The sequence below is a fragment of the Seriola dumerili genome, unplaced genomic scaffold (assembly GCF_002260705.1).
Source record: "Seriola dumerili isolate Sdu_G_001 unplaced genomic scaffold, Sdu_1.0 BDQW01000149.1, whole genome shotgun sequence".
NCBI classification, from domain to species: Eukaryota; Metazoa; Chordata; class Actinopteri; order Carangiformes; family Carangidae; genus Seriola; species Seriola dumerili.
Window position 1 is genome coordinate 22,219,296 of NW_019174404.1, and position 14,722 is coordinate 22,234,017.

At 41.7% G+C, this 14,722-nt stretch overlaps 1 protein-coding gene across 1 annotated transcript in view; it reads left to right on the top strand.

Annotated features, from left to right (window-relative positions):
• The first annotated feature begins 733 nt into the window (after window positions 1-733).
• syne3 (spectrin repeat containing nuclear envelope family member 3) overlaps window positions 734-14,722 on the top strand; it is a 53,191-nt gene continuing 39,202 nt past the window's right edge. Inside the window, exons 1-6 of the mRNA XM_022751240.1 lie at window positions 734-785; window positions 2,910-3,067; window positions 5,982-6,154; window positions 7,534-7,843; window positions 9,960-10,115; window positions 11,201-11,560. Coding sequence (XP_022606961.1) covers window positions 2,924-3,067; window positions 5,982-6,154; window positions 7,534-7,843; window positions 9,960-10,115; window positions 11,201-11,560 — 1,143 coding nt within the window. The 5' untranslated portion in view covers window positions 734-785; window positions 2,910-2,923. The remainder of the gene's footprint in view (window positions 786-2,909; window positions 3,068-5,981; window positions 6,155-7,533; window positions 7,844-9,959; window positions 10,116-11,200; window positions 11,561-14,722) is intronic.

Sequence of the window (14,722 nt, forward strand, 5' to 3'; positions counted from 1 at the left end):
ATGTAACTTAATATGAGTACAGTATGAACTGAACTGTCACAAATGAAACCATTGAGCTGAATTTAATTTTAAAGAATAAAAATATATGTAATGTATGCTTTTGATAAATGCGAGTTTTTAACAAAAGTCTTTGGAGTGTCACAGAAAGAAGCACTCTCTCATTGAGGTTTGCATATACCACGTCTGGACCAAATCAGGTGCACCAATAGAAAATCTTCCAGCTGTCTGTTAATACCAGAGGATAACAGCTGTACTCAGACCTAGATGTGGAATTACATGGGTCAGACTCGGGCCGAGGACCCAGGCATATCTTGGGCCAGAAGTTTGATTTTGGTATCTGGACCGGAATTCCTGGGTATAGGCCATTTCTTTCTTTATTTTTTTGTTTATTCTTAAATTGGATATGAATATACTATTTTGTACAATTCTACTATTATACTACCATCAACACCTTTGTTTCATTCAAGGAAGCTTTATTTTTATTTTTTTTAATAATTATTTAAAACACGTTGTATTATAACTAATCCATTTAAGTTGCAATTGCAATTTCCATGTACACTGACAGTAGAGTTTTGTGTAGTAATTAACAAAGGTTCCATTTCTTTTACATTTCCGTTTGGTGTCCTAGTTTACGAGGAGTCCATGAAAGCAGCATGACGGGCTGTGTGTTGACTCCAGCCCCCGGCGGCCTCGGCTCTACTTCCTGCCTGCCATAACTTTACTGTACACAACACAGCAGGCAGCGTTGACACCAGCAGGTCATCTCACCCGATGAACACAAAGCCGTGAGTGTTTCTACTCTTCTTAAGCGGAACCTGACCGATAAATCATCACCGTTGTTTAGCTTAGCTTACTGATAATAGGCCTACCTCCACCTACTAACACGGATAACTCACTGTAGCCTCCTGTACTCACACCAGCTCTACATTAGATTACTGTGCCATAATGAGCTGCTCAGATCTACTCCTTACCGGTATGGGTCTGTAGCCTGGGAACGTTACTGTGCGGTGCTAACGTTCACTCTTCACCTCTAAACTAGCATAGCGTGCAGTTAGTTTACACTGGACTGAACTTATACCTCTAAGTTAGACAGTGTGTAAATGTACAAGCGTCATTGAATTAAAAACGAATACTGTAACCACAGTTAGCTCACCAAGCTAACAAAAACACTGAATATCACCGTCATCAGTGGTAATTACGAGTGAAATGGATTAAAGTTAACGTCATGCGAGTTTTCAGCACAAGCTGTCAGACGGAGGAGGGCGGGGCTTCACTATCTCCACACAGAATGCAGTGGTTAACCACAACAATGAAAAAAACAAAGGCTAACATGTATGTTGTGAATTTGTTACAGATAAAATGAAATAGAAATAAAATGGTGTAATGACAGAAAAGGAAACACAATCTGCAGATGCAAATGAGCTAATTTGCACCTGGTTACAATGTGCATTGTCAACTGTTCCAAGTTCCAAGGAGTGACTTCTTGCAAGTTTGCTAGTCCATTTAGAGTGATATTAATTATGAAAATTCTAGAATTGTGACTATGGAAAAGGAGCTATTTGTAAGTTTTTGCTATCACCATATAGCTAACATTAGCATTAACAGCTGTTTACTTACCAGTCTAGAAGAAACATTGCAAGTTCAGCATCAAACTTCACCCCTTTACTCACCAAGAGCTGTCTCAAGAGGGTGAAAGCAACCTTCTTGTTTAGCTTCTATCTCTATTTCTTCTTCTCTACTACTGAGGTTAGCATGCTAACCAGCTAGCCCGGCCTGGTTGGCCTGTCTTGTCACTTTCCGATACAAAGTCACTTTAGTGTCCAGTTTGCCCTGAAGAAATAGGGCTGGACAGAGGGTGTATTATAACTTCTTGTTCTGTAAATGCAACAATGGCCGAAGCTCTTGCCACGACTGGCAAGTAAACAGTTGTTAATGATAGCGTTGGCTGTGTAGCCTTAGCAAAACTTACAAATAGGGCCTTTAACTATGGAAACATTAGAAAAAGAAAAGGGGAAAACTGCAGTCAAGCTTCATGTACTCTATCTAAGTGCTAGCATGCCATCTAAAAAAAAAAATGTGTAGAGATGTGTTTTTCAGCTTTGACTGAGGACATTGAGTTCTAAATATTTCCATGTTTCAAGAGTGAAAACCAGCAGACACTGGGTAGAAGGAATGTTATGTCGGGGAGAAATGAGTCATTCAGGAAAATGGCGCGTGCCATCTGAGTTTTATTTTCCCTCTCAGATATGATGTGGTGCCTCTTTGTGCTCCTACAGAGCCAGGACTCCTCCCTCCATACGTTTTACTGCAGGCTCTTGAAAACCTCTGTCAGTTTGTTTTCGCTTAAGGTTTTTGCTTCCAGCTGCATCTTCCGAGGACACATTGAGTTTCTGCACAGTGCAGTACTGGCCTTAATGCAGCTGACAGAATTCCTGGAATGTTAACATTGCCATGCTCTTGTAAATACACATAAAGAAAAAAGAAAAAACTAGAATGTTTGTTATTAGCAGTTCATCTAGACTAAAGGAAAGCCTGAAAAATATCAAAAATTCTTATAAGCAGAATTAGATTTTTCCTTCATGTGATTTCTGAGAGGCTTTCTTTTCTTTATAGTATGTCACTTGTCCTTGCTCGAATACGTAAAGAAGCATAAGTTACTTAGCAAGGCATTCTCCGACAGCTAGGAAGGATCCAGATTTTTTGAAACAACATCAAAATAAAAGCCAAGATATCCTGACTTTTAGCCACTCATATGGGCAAGATCCAACATCCCATGATGCAACCAGTATCATCTTTCTGTTAGACCACGCCTACATTGTAAACACCCATATCTTTTAAAACATCATGCTCACTGTTTGGAAAATGAAGCATCAGCTGATGTAGAGTCTGACCTTTGTTCCTCTCTTCAGGCTCGGGACTGATCATGACACAGCAGGAGCAGCAGGAGTTCACGGAGAGCCTGGAAGTGGCCCTCTCCTGGATGCGGGCCATCCAGGAGAGGCTGAAGGCCAATGACAACACCCAAGGGCCCCGTGATGCCCTGGAGGCCCGACTCAGGGAGACAGAGGTGAGATACTTCACCCTCTGTTTGACCCTTCACCTCTGACCCCCTGCTACTACTTTAGTCCTCAGTCATTAGAGTCCAGACAGCTGCAGGTTTTGGTCTTTGAGCAGAGTTCAGTATCTGCAGATCCTTTTTTAATGACAGTCTAGTAGATACACCGACAAAGAAATCACACAGTGACACATGAAAAATCTAACTGACAAACATTATGTCCTCTGTCATAAGACAGTGAAAAAAAACACCTCAATACTAATACAGTTCATTTAGAAACCAAGTATCTGAAGATCTGTAAAGACTATTTTGAATGATTAGAAAAATATTTTTTCTAATTAAAAATCAATTTTAAACGAATAAATTAATTTAAAGTATTACAGTTGGATATACTTGGATATAGAGCGTACATTTTTCCTTTAGGATTGAGTTGTAACAGTGGAGGAGAAACATGTTCGAAAAAGTTTTTTTTTTTTTTTTTTTTTTTTCCATGCCTGCATGAATTTTTTTTTGTGCTTGTAAAGGACTCTGTGCTGGGAGGTTTGTGTGTATCTGCTGCATCAGCAGGGCTCATGAGGCCTTTATAGATACAGTACATTTGTGCACAGTAATAAGCCGGGGAAATGTCTCTCTGGCTCACATATGAAGTTTTTAGGAAAATACTCTTTTATTGAAGATAATAAAAGTGTAATTTTAACAATTACGGACATTTACTGAACAATAAATATATTAACTAGCTTTCATTCATTCCTACATTTATTCATTCTTAATTGTCCTTTTTTTCCAGCATTAACCTGCATCACCACTGTGTTGTATTATCAACCACTAAAGTGTTAACTTACTTAAATGTAATGACATTTCCCTGGATAAAATAACATGCATTTACAATGTTTCTTCAAGGAAACCCATTCCAATAATAATGTTAATATCTATGTTAGGGAATCTGTCAGTTGAGATTGTTGTTGAGACAACGTTCGCACATAAAGGTAATAGTAATAATAATAGTAATATAAGGCCCGCCTTCAGGAAGATGACAATAATCAGTGCATGTTGAATACCTGCTACCTTAGTATCAAGATCAATCATCCAGATGTTGTTTATTTCCTTTCCAAACCCTTTGAGCACAACTCCAAACCTATATCTGGCCAAGACCACACACTCCTTATCACCTCGCTAATACCATTCCTACAGTGAAGCCTCCAACAGGTGGGCTGGAGGTAATAATAGTGATGATAATAATAAGTAGTAGGAGTATAATATAAATGCATGGGGAGAGTGAGAGAGCAAGAACAGCCTAGAATCAAATAATCATCAACTGAGAGACAAGTTGATGGTTTAGATGAAGAAACTGTTATTAAAGTTATCTTGGAGAGATCTGCAGGAGAGAGGATGTTCCGACCTGTCCCTCTTCCACTGGACAGGTGAACGCCCTACACCCTGCTTGTGAGCACACACCTGACAAACCCGATCAGCCACTGTGATGTTGCCAGGCTGGCCCCGTTGACCTCCAGGATCTCGGCTAGCATATGAAGGATCCAGGCACGGCGCCATCCATACCGGTGCTCTGTACATGCTGCCTTGCATCCAGAAAGGGTGTGTTTCAAGCTCGGGTTTTGTGAGTCACAGCAGTTGGCAGGCATCCACTTTTTGAAGGACTTCTGTTCTGGCAGTTGATGCTGCAGGTTCTGCTTCCAGCTCAATTTACTCTAGTATTGTCTTCTGTTTTGCTTCCTCAAGTTGCAGGATGTGTTTGTTTTTCAATGAAGCAGCTCGGGACAGCAGAGCTGCCTTTTCAGTCTTTGATGTCTTAAATTCTGAGGAGATTGAAGAAGAGGTGGAAGCCTTTGATCCTGTTCTTGAACGCTTTGATTTGTGTGACACATGAAGTGCTGTCCAGTGGTCTAACTCTTAAACTGTGCAAGGCGTTCTCTCTTTCATGTTTCAGCCTCATTCATAAAATAATTTTGGTTGGTTACTCTGGGTTCATACGAGTCAGTATGATCATTTTCTTTTTCCTCCTTTTTTAAAGAGGATTTTACATTGGCTGTCCTGACCCCAGGAATGCATTTAACGACGGTCGCTAACTTTGTGTTTCTCAAGATCGAGCTGCCGGTAACCAGAGTTGGTTTCTAAGGGAGTGTGTCACTGAGTGGGGACAACCTTTTCAAACTGGTTGGTGGTGAACAGTGCGATTCAGCTGAGGGCTGTGCTTCCTCCGGACGTCACCGCTGGGTGACAGTAGGAGCTATACGCTGGCTCAGCCAAATACAGAGATACTGGAGTGTCTTCAGGACTAAGTCTCTCACTTTCCTTGAGTGTCCCAGCTAAAGCCTAGAATTAAACCCCACAGACCAGCTGTGCAGAGACCTGAAGATGACAGTTCACAGACACTATACATCCACTCTGATGGAGCAGTAGGGAATCTGCCAGGAAGAATGGGATAAACTAAATAAGCTAAATAAGTATGTGTAAATCCCGAGACTTACCCAGGAAGATGTGAAACTGTAATCGCTGCCCAAGCGGTTTCTACAAACTAAAAAACAATGTTTTTACTTTGTCATTATGGGTTATTGAATGTAGATGCAAAAAACAAAAAAAATTAATCTACAACAAAGTATGAATAGAATTATGGGGTTTGAATACTTTCAGTATATCCCCACCATCTTCTTTTCAGTCACTGATTTTCAAATCTTTGTTTCTTTGTTTTTATTGTTACCTTGGCTTACCTTTCCTGCAAATCTGCAAGTCCTCAAAAGTCTTAAATATAATGTTTCAAGTGGGACTTTTTTCCATCAGATAATAACACTTACTGTAAATGATCTCTCTCATTGGAGAAATAAACAGGGGAGGATTAGGTGTCAGGTACAGTTTTATGGACGAACATGGTAAATGATGCTCTGCTCCCTGTGCCCCTCTGAACGTGCAGAAAATCCATCAGTCGGAGCACGAAGGTCGTGTGAAGATGGACATGGTGCTGGTGGCAGCCGAGAACCTCCTGCAGAGCGGAGACGAGGAGCTGAGGAACCACACCCACGCTAAGCTGAAAGATCTGAAGAGCCTGTGGGAGGAGACCTGCACCTACATCATCCACTGTCACAGGTCAGTCCAGATTCACGCAGACCACTTCAGCTGGACTGTGGTGATCTGAAGGTGTTTTGACACCTGACGGCAGCTTTGGTCGGATCCACCGCTCCATGTATGTTGTCAGGTGACTGTTCCACACCGGAACGATCAAAGAAAAGGCACACACAGCATCAACAATGTCAAATTCATTTAAAAGCTGTTTGTTTCAGTGACATTTTATACATGTTATACAGAAAACAATTTGCTAAACTGAAAATATTGATTTGTTTTTTTTGATGATTGATTCACTTGTTATCATGCTTTTAAATTTCAATGTTACCCTGAGGCTGCAGATGAGAAACGTTTTTGGATACAAAAAGTCTGCTTGTTTTTGAACCAAAATTCCAAAAGCCAAAGATATTCAGTTTACCGTGATTTAAAACTTAACATTAGAGAAGCTGCAACCACATAATGCTCTCCATTCTTTATTTAATAAACATCCTAAACAAATGAATTATCAGATTGTTGCTGGATTCATTGATTAATTGACTAATTCCTTCAGTGTCACAGTTTTAGAAGGACAGCAGCACTGGAATAATTACAGACTGCAGTTAATTAGAATAATTAACTGGATTCCAAATGTTTAAATTAAAAAGCTCTTGACTCAAGGTCGGCTTCATAGTTTTTTATGAATAGCTTTTCATTTCCATGGCGTCAGAGGATGCAGTTGTACGTTATGAATAAAGTGTCATGCTCTGTTTATAACTAAACTATAAATAAATTAGATTTACGTGTAAACGATGCTGTAGTACTATAGAACCATGTACAGTGAGATATTGGAGATCGACAGCAAGTCATGAGCAATAATACCTGAAATAATTAACTGCACTGATGAATTTACCTCAGAACGCAGAGGCACGGTCTATGTGAACATGCAAGGCAGGTAACTGCTTGGGGCCCCCGAGGGCTGACAAACTCTACAGCAATGTCTCAAAATGCGGCCCCCTTAAGCAACCGATGGGTGATTTGCAATGACATCTCAGTGGGAAACCTCCCTTAAGGGGCCCCATGTCATTCCCTGAACGATTTGCAATGACATCTCAGGAGCTGTGTTGCCAACTATTTTAGCAACGCCTGTGCATACGTACAAGATTATTTTTTAATCTAAAGATAATCAAATCAAACAAAACTTACTTATATAATTACCTACTTTTTTCAAGCAGCTCCTCAATGTGACAAATAGCTGGTGGTTTGTAATTACATTTAATTCATAGATGCTTCGCGCTGAAGGAGGTTTTAATTACATAGTAAGATTAGCAAGTAGGATCCATTTTTTATGCATGTCAACACTGTTGAAACACACACACAAATTGCTGATACAAAATGTTCCTTGTGTTGTTTCACCTCACGCCCAGTCGTATCGAGTGGGTGTGGCTCCACTGGAGCGAGTACCTGAAGGCCTACGAGGAGTTCGAGCTGTGGCTGATCAGGCAGCAGCGCAGCCTGGACGTTGGGGTGGAGCTGCAGCTGGACGTGAAGGAGAAACTTTGGCAGGTGGACCAGCAGAGGGTGACGGTGAGCGACATCCACGGGCAGGCGGCGCTGCTGGAGAGGCTGCTGGACGAGGCTGCCGCGCTGCACAACAGAACCCAGGACGCCAGCGTGGAGCCTCAGGCCCAGGAGAGGCTGCAGGAGGCCTACAACGACGTCAGGGACAGAGCTGAGGTGAGGCCGAGCTCTGCTGCACTCTTCACTGCTGCATAGAGTTGAACGTATTCAGACTTTATACATGTACACAAAGTGTCAGGTGTCCCACAGGGCGTGAGAGGTGCAACAGGACAACTGGTGCATGAGGAAAACAGAGGCTGCATTCAGCCTGGTGTCAGCTGCTTTCAGCTCTTCATCTGTTCTCTCCTTGCCTCCTCTCTGTGCTCATATACAGTATTTTAACACAGCTGACTCACAATACAGCTGCTCTCATCTACACGCTGTTCTGCAGTAACACTGCTGTGCATACAGCTGTTTGTGTGTGTGTGTGTGTAAAGCTGCTGAAGGTTTGCAGTGATATGGCTGGATTTACCTCACACATCTGTGGCCCTGGTCGTCTGTGCAGTGTGAAGTATGTCCTCTATCCAACCAATCACTGCTTTTATTCTGAAACGTGACTTTTACTGTGGTGTTTGCAGCATGCGAGCACAAACTCAACTAAAATAGTAAGAGGAGAAAAACATTAGAGAGATTCAGCTACATGTTTGAGCCTAAAAAAAAATTATTCACAAAAAAATCATTAAAAATGTAAAATTTTGAGGGAAAAAGACATGATGTTTAGAATATTACATCAACCAATAAACCAGATAAAAGGACAGTCAGTGTCAGCCTGAGCTGCTTCTGGCAGCAGCTGTTTGTCTGTCTAACAACAGAATAGATTCAGTTTCGTATCAATCTTTCTAGTGTCCTGATGATGATGATGATGATAATGATGATGATGATGATGATGATGATGATGATGATGATGATGATGATGATGATGATGATGATGATGAGCCAAAAGAGTTTCTCCTTATTTGTGAAACCTCCGCTAAAGTAGAACTTCCCAGGATGCTCCTCGCTCCTCATTTTAAAGCTTCTGAAATTTCCCTCTAAAACAACCTGCAACCTAAAACTACAACTTTATTCTCATTATGAGTTTTTTTTTCTTGTAAAATTATGATTTTTATTCTCAAAATCCTAATATTCTGTGATTTGGGGCCCCTGAGAGGTCTGAAGTAAACTTGGGTGATATCCAGAATTTAATATCTCAGTCAAGCACAGATATTGTGATACATATAATCTATACAAAATGAGCTGTAGATTGTGCACATGCATGTCAGTGATTCTGCTTCTGCTAAAACGAAGGCTGCACAGCAGAAGATTCTGGTTCACGTAAACTGCTCACAGGTCAACCAGGAGAGAGAGAGAGAGAGAGAGAGAGAGAGAGAGAGAGAGAGTGTGTAAAACACTTTTGAAGGCAAAAAGCACAGGAGGAGAGAAGTCAAAGGAAATGAAAAGAACTAAACAAATATTCAAAGACAGAAAATGGAGGTGATCCATGAAATGACAACACGTTCATCCTCCTGACTAAAACTACAGAGAATCCCTTTTGTTTGAATGAGGAACAGCGTCTTTGTAACAGGAAATGCCGGCCTTGAGAAACACTTGCAGTCGCAATAGCAGCTTTGTTCTGTCATTCTTCCCAACCACCACAACCACATGCGCACGCACACATATACTGTATATATACACTCCTGCACACACATATTGTTGGCTCAGTTGAAGAGTGTTACGTGAGGGATCAAATGGAACAAAAACTGTGGCTGTGAGTCCAAATGGCTGAAATGAGGTGATGGTGTGTGTATAAGTGTGTGTGAACTAGATACTGTTGGATGAGTACATGTCGCTGCACAATGAGGCTGCTCTTCCTCTTTGCTCTCAGACAGGTCTTTCAAACGTCAGTCAGATTTAACCGCACACCCACGTCAGTCTTTACCTCCATCATGATTTCACATGAACAAACCGATCTGCTGCCAAAGCTGCGCTTCTGATTCCAAATGGGAGAGTTGTGATTTAAATAATGCTGTGTTTTAAGGTCTAATGTTCCCTGGAAGCACCTCCTACCTGTGAACTGTCTCTGTGTTCTTGTTGTCTAAAAATTTTTCAACTCGTGGTTGAAGTCACAGACAGAGGAGAGTCTCACTGGAGAATTCAGATCCCACGTTCACGTTGATATACCCACGAATGTGGCGTCTGTGATCTGTGATGTGCTGCTAAAAATTACCACGAGCTGTGTCTCCTGCCGTGCTAGGAGCGTCTGTCGCTCCTTCAGAAGATCGCTGAGGAGCACCAGACGTACCAAGGCTGTGTTCAGAGGTTCCAGTCCTGGCTGCTGTCAAAGACCAAGGAGCTAACTGATCTGATGGAGAGGGAGGAAACGGCTGAGAACAAACTCAGAGCCTTACAAGTGAGACTCACTCACACTGTTGTCGCCACATTCACAGTCTCAAAGCCTGTCTGTTATTTTCAGCAGTGGAGGAGGTGGTCTGAATGAATATTTTCAGCTGTGTAACATGGACTTTTTTTTACTTTAAAAGCACCAAATAAAATGAAAGGTAAATATAAATATAATAAACATCTTCAGTGGTAAATGGTGCCACTGCAGCAAAGCATCATAAAAGAATTATATTACACTGCATTATAACAAATATAAGATTATAATACAGATTATGCTGCAGTGATATATGTCTTTATTCAGGCAGAATTATAGACTTAAAGCTCCATATTTTCCTCTTCTTCTGTGTTTTATTTGAAGTGTTGATCCAGAAGAAGATATATTTGTGGTTTTAAGAACCAAAAACCATCTCAATGTAGTTTTACATCTCCTCTCTCAGGCTTCTCTCTGGAGCTCTAGTAACAACTGCTCGGTGAGCCAATCGGACAAGAGGAGGCTCTGAGCCTCTCTTCTGATTGGCTGACTGTTCTGAGTGATCCAATAGAAATATAGCAGATAACAGGTAAACATTCAGAGAAACCAAATCCTGCAAGTTTTGATGGTGGGTCCAGGTGGGCGGGGCTTGGGGCATGGCTGAGAGTAGTAACAGCTTTGTTGTGACATCACTAAGTTCCAGAAGTCCTGACAGCTGGTTTTAAGGCTCAGTTTCTGAATACAGGCTGTGTGCATTTCTCTGTGGACTGAGGCTTTGATACTTTCACAGTATTAATATAGAAACTAGACCTGATCTATAATCAAACACATGGACATCTACATTTAGACTATATGGAGATTTAAATAAATTGAACACTTAAAATAAAAAAAAATAGATTAAATACTGCATTTAAAACTAATAAATAAATATTGGGATAAAAATTATGTTCCTAAATGTTCCATGTTGCTTAATTATTGACTATGGCCTAACATTTCCATACTCTTTCCATACTTTGGTCTGCATAGTGTTCTTTATTTGTTTCAGTAGTCACACATTTAATAAAAAACATTTTTCCCAGCTGTATCTTGGTGACACGCTCTAATGTTTCTACTTCCTGTGCCAGGCTCTGGACGACAGCGTGGCCGGCGAGGAGAAGACCCTTCAGCACATTGAGGGTGTGGCGGAGGCGGTGAGGGGCAGCACCTCTCCTGGGGGGGCCGACGTGGTGGTGGAAGAGGCAGAAGAGCTGAGGCTGGGCTGGCAGAGGCTGAGGCAGGGCCTGTGCGAGGCCGAGGAGGGTCTGCGCTCCAGCCTGGACTCCCACAGTCAGTACATGACCCGGTGCCAGCGGCTAGGAGATAACATCGGGCGCCTCAGGGTGCTGCTGCAGGGGCTCGACCAGGAGCTGGTGGAGGGCCGCGAGGCCGGGGACTGCACCGACCGCACCGAGGAGCAGATGGTGGGCCAGTGGAGGAAATACACGGTGGGTTCTTCTCAACACCTTATTATGAAGGTTAAAGGAAATGATAACAAGATGCAGGAAAGTCCTGGTTGGCTACTCAAGTGAGATAGCAGCACAGTCTACATCCTCCAAAATGCTCCTCTTTAACATGTATGTTATAAACTTCATGAAGGAGGATTTACCGCAGAACCCTTGTGTTTGACGACTTTCTCTGAAGTGTTTGTCCTGCACAAACTCTGATTTTAAATTGGATATATGGTACATGTTCCAACTATGAGACCACCGGCACCCCTCAGTAATGATTTATGGCACAAATGGATTTCTTTTTTTGTCTTTAAAGTTCCTCTCCAGACATATTTTTAAACTCTGCTATGAGTCATATCTTTTTTAACATGGCTTTCTCACGTCAAAAACTGGATCTGAAGCTCATCTCCTCTTACTTCCTGATTAAGAACTCTGGATCCGGCCTTGTGCCCCGCCCACCACCTGCTGGCTCCAGGTGGACAGGTGAAAGAGCAGAGAGTATCAAGATGGTTAGAGGAGGAAACATCAGAGAGACTCAGCCACATGTTTGAGCCTCAGTCAGACCCAGACTCAGATGAGACCAGAACGAGAGACTAGCAGACGGATCAGAGCGGTTAGCATAGTTAGCATCTTTTATTTGTTTATGTTGTTTGTTAGCTTGTAACTGGCTGTGGGTGACATAGTGTTAGTGGTTGAAGCTAATGCTATCTCTGACTCTCTGTACTGACAAGGTTTCAGGTTTATTTAGCTCCGCCCCCCATCCCCACAAGTTGACAGGATTGGTTCCTTAGCTTTGTGACGTATCAAACCCTGGCTGTCTGAATCTGTGTTTATGAGGCTGTCATTGTTTCACTGCAGTTCAAGGTGGAAACACTCAGTCATGGTGTTGATGATTATTTCACTCATCATATGTTTTGTGTTACATAAAAACATCATATGGAAGTCAACAAGGTTAAACACTGGATTTTCATCAGAGCTCCAAACCATAAGAGACATTAACTCAGGGCACTTTTCATATACAGCAGGTCTATTAATGGAATATGAATGAGTACAGATGGAGAGGAGGAGAGAGGAGCTTGGTGCATCATGGGAGTTCCCCCAGCAGTCTGGGTCTATAGCAGAATCACTAAGGGATGGTTAAGGACTGACCTGAACCAGCTCTAACCATAAGCTTTATCAAAGAGCACAGCTTGAAGCCTGATCTTAACTGTAGAGAGGGAGTCTGCCTCCTGGACCCAGACTGGGAGCTGGTTCCACAGGAGAGGAGCCTGATAGCTGAAGGCTCTACCTCCCATTCTGGTCTTAGAAACTCTAAGAAACCACAAGTAGACCTGTACTTAGAGAGCAGAGCGTTCTGTTAGGATAACAGGGAACTATGAGCTCTTTAACATACGATGGTGTCTGACTAATAATAGCTCTGTAGGTGAGGAGGAGGATTTAAAATCTATTCTGGATTTTACAGGGAGCCGATAAAGCTAACACAGGAGAGATGTGATCTCTTCTCTAGTTCCTGTCAGTACTGAAGCTGCAGTATTTTGAATCAGCTTTTCTGTGGGTTATTGATAATAATCCTGATAATAAAGAGTTACAATAGACCAGTCTAGAAGTAACAAATGCATGGACTAGTTTTTCAGCATCCTTTTGTGAGGAGGCTGATTTTTGTAGCGTTGCATAGGTGAAACAAGGACAGTCTTTGAAGTTTGTTTTATGTGGGAGTGAAAGGACATATTTTAGCAGCTTTAGCTAATTTCCATTTAAAGTAGTTGCTCACATTATTTTATTGATGTTTTTTATTTTATTTTTATTTTATTATTATATATTTTATCGCCTGGTCTTATTTATTTAGAAAACTAAGCTAACGTTTTCAGGTGAGAACTTTATGAACTTTTCCTCTATAAAGTTTAGGATTATAAATCTGGTCACACACTTGGTGCCAGATTCATGACCTGAGAGTTTTTGATACTCGGTGCTTTGGACTCATTTTGGTTGGCAGCAAAAGAGGCTTGAGGGTGAATGTTCTGTCATAGGTTTGGTAACTGTTCACTCCTGCATTGCTAATTTAACTCCACTGCTTTCCAGCATACCAACATACTTTGCATTCCATCTCTCCTCCACGATCTCACCATTATCCATTGTCCTCTGTGGCTGCCTGTCTTCATTTTCTATTTCTTTTCCTCTCTCATAACATCTCATATCGTCATTCTTTCTCCAGTCCCTCTAGCAGGGGAAATAACCTCTGTGCCCTGACATGATGAATCTTGACTCCATCATAGTATATTTCACACGCTGGAAACTTGAGTCCTGCAGCCCTGTCAGTGAATCTGCTTCATGACTTAAGTGGATCCACTCAGTACCTCAGTGAGGTGTGCAGTCATTATTATTTCTGCCTGGGTGCCTCACGCTGCGACATGCACTGGTTTCATCCACTTCTATGTCTGGCAGGTCCCTGCTGGCTTTGGATTGATAAGCAGTCCTTTCACATCGTGTAGCAGAATAATGGGAATAAACGTGACATGCTTTACCTCTGTAGAATTTAGTCTTTATGTGTTTCATACACACATTTGCAGCACGTGACAGATAAAAGTCGGAATCAGCAGAGACTCAGTACCTGTGGACCTGTGGAGCTGCCTCTGCTGGGTGTGACTGGAATGCAGAGCGATGTGACGGACTCATCTGTCTATCATCTGCTGCAAATCTCGACAGGCTGTCACCTCGCCGTGACACAATCTGTTTTCACTTTTAGTTTCATATGAGAAATAGGGTGTAAACAACTCAACTTTATCTGCATTGCAAATATGCCATCGTAGCTGAAATATGTCGCTACCCAGAATACACTTTAAAAATTACAATACACAATTATTATAGAACATGCTCCGCTAATGGTCCTCACTGTAAAGAAACTGTATGCTCTGATTAGATAAGTGCATTTAATAATTCATGAGAGCACTTTTCGTTGGGTGGAAAGAATCCATCCAAAGCTTTTTGGCTTCAAGAAGAACAGATTTTCACTTCTCTGTGTCAAGTGCGTATATGCTTCCATTAGTTTGCCATATATCAGAGTACTTCAGTAATCTTAGAGGTCCTGCAGAAAGTTTCCACTTTGTAATTTGTGCATTAAAGGAGTTATAGTTACAAAGATATGAAGGCCTGCTGAGGACT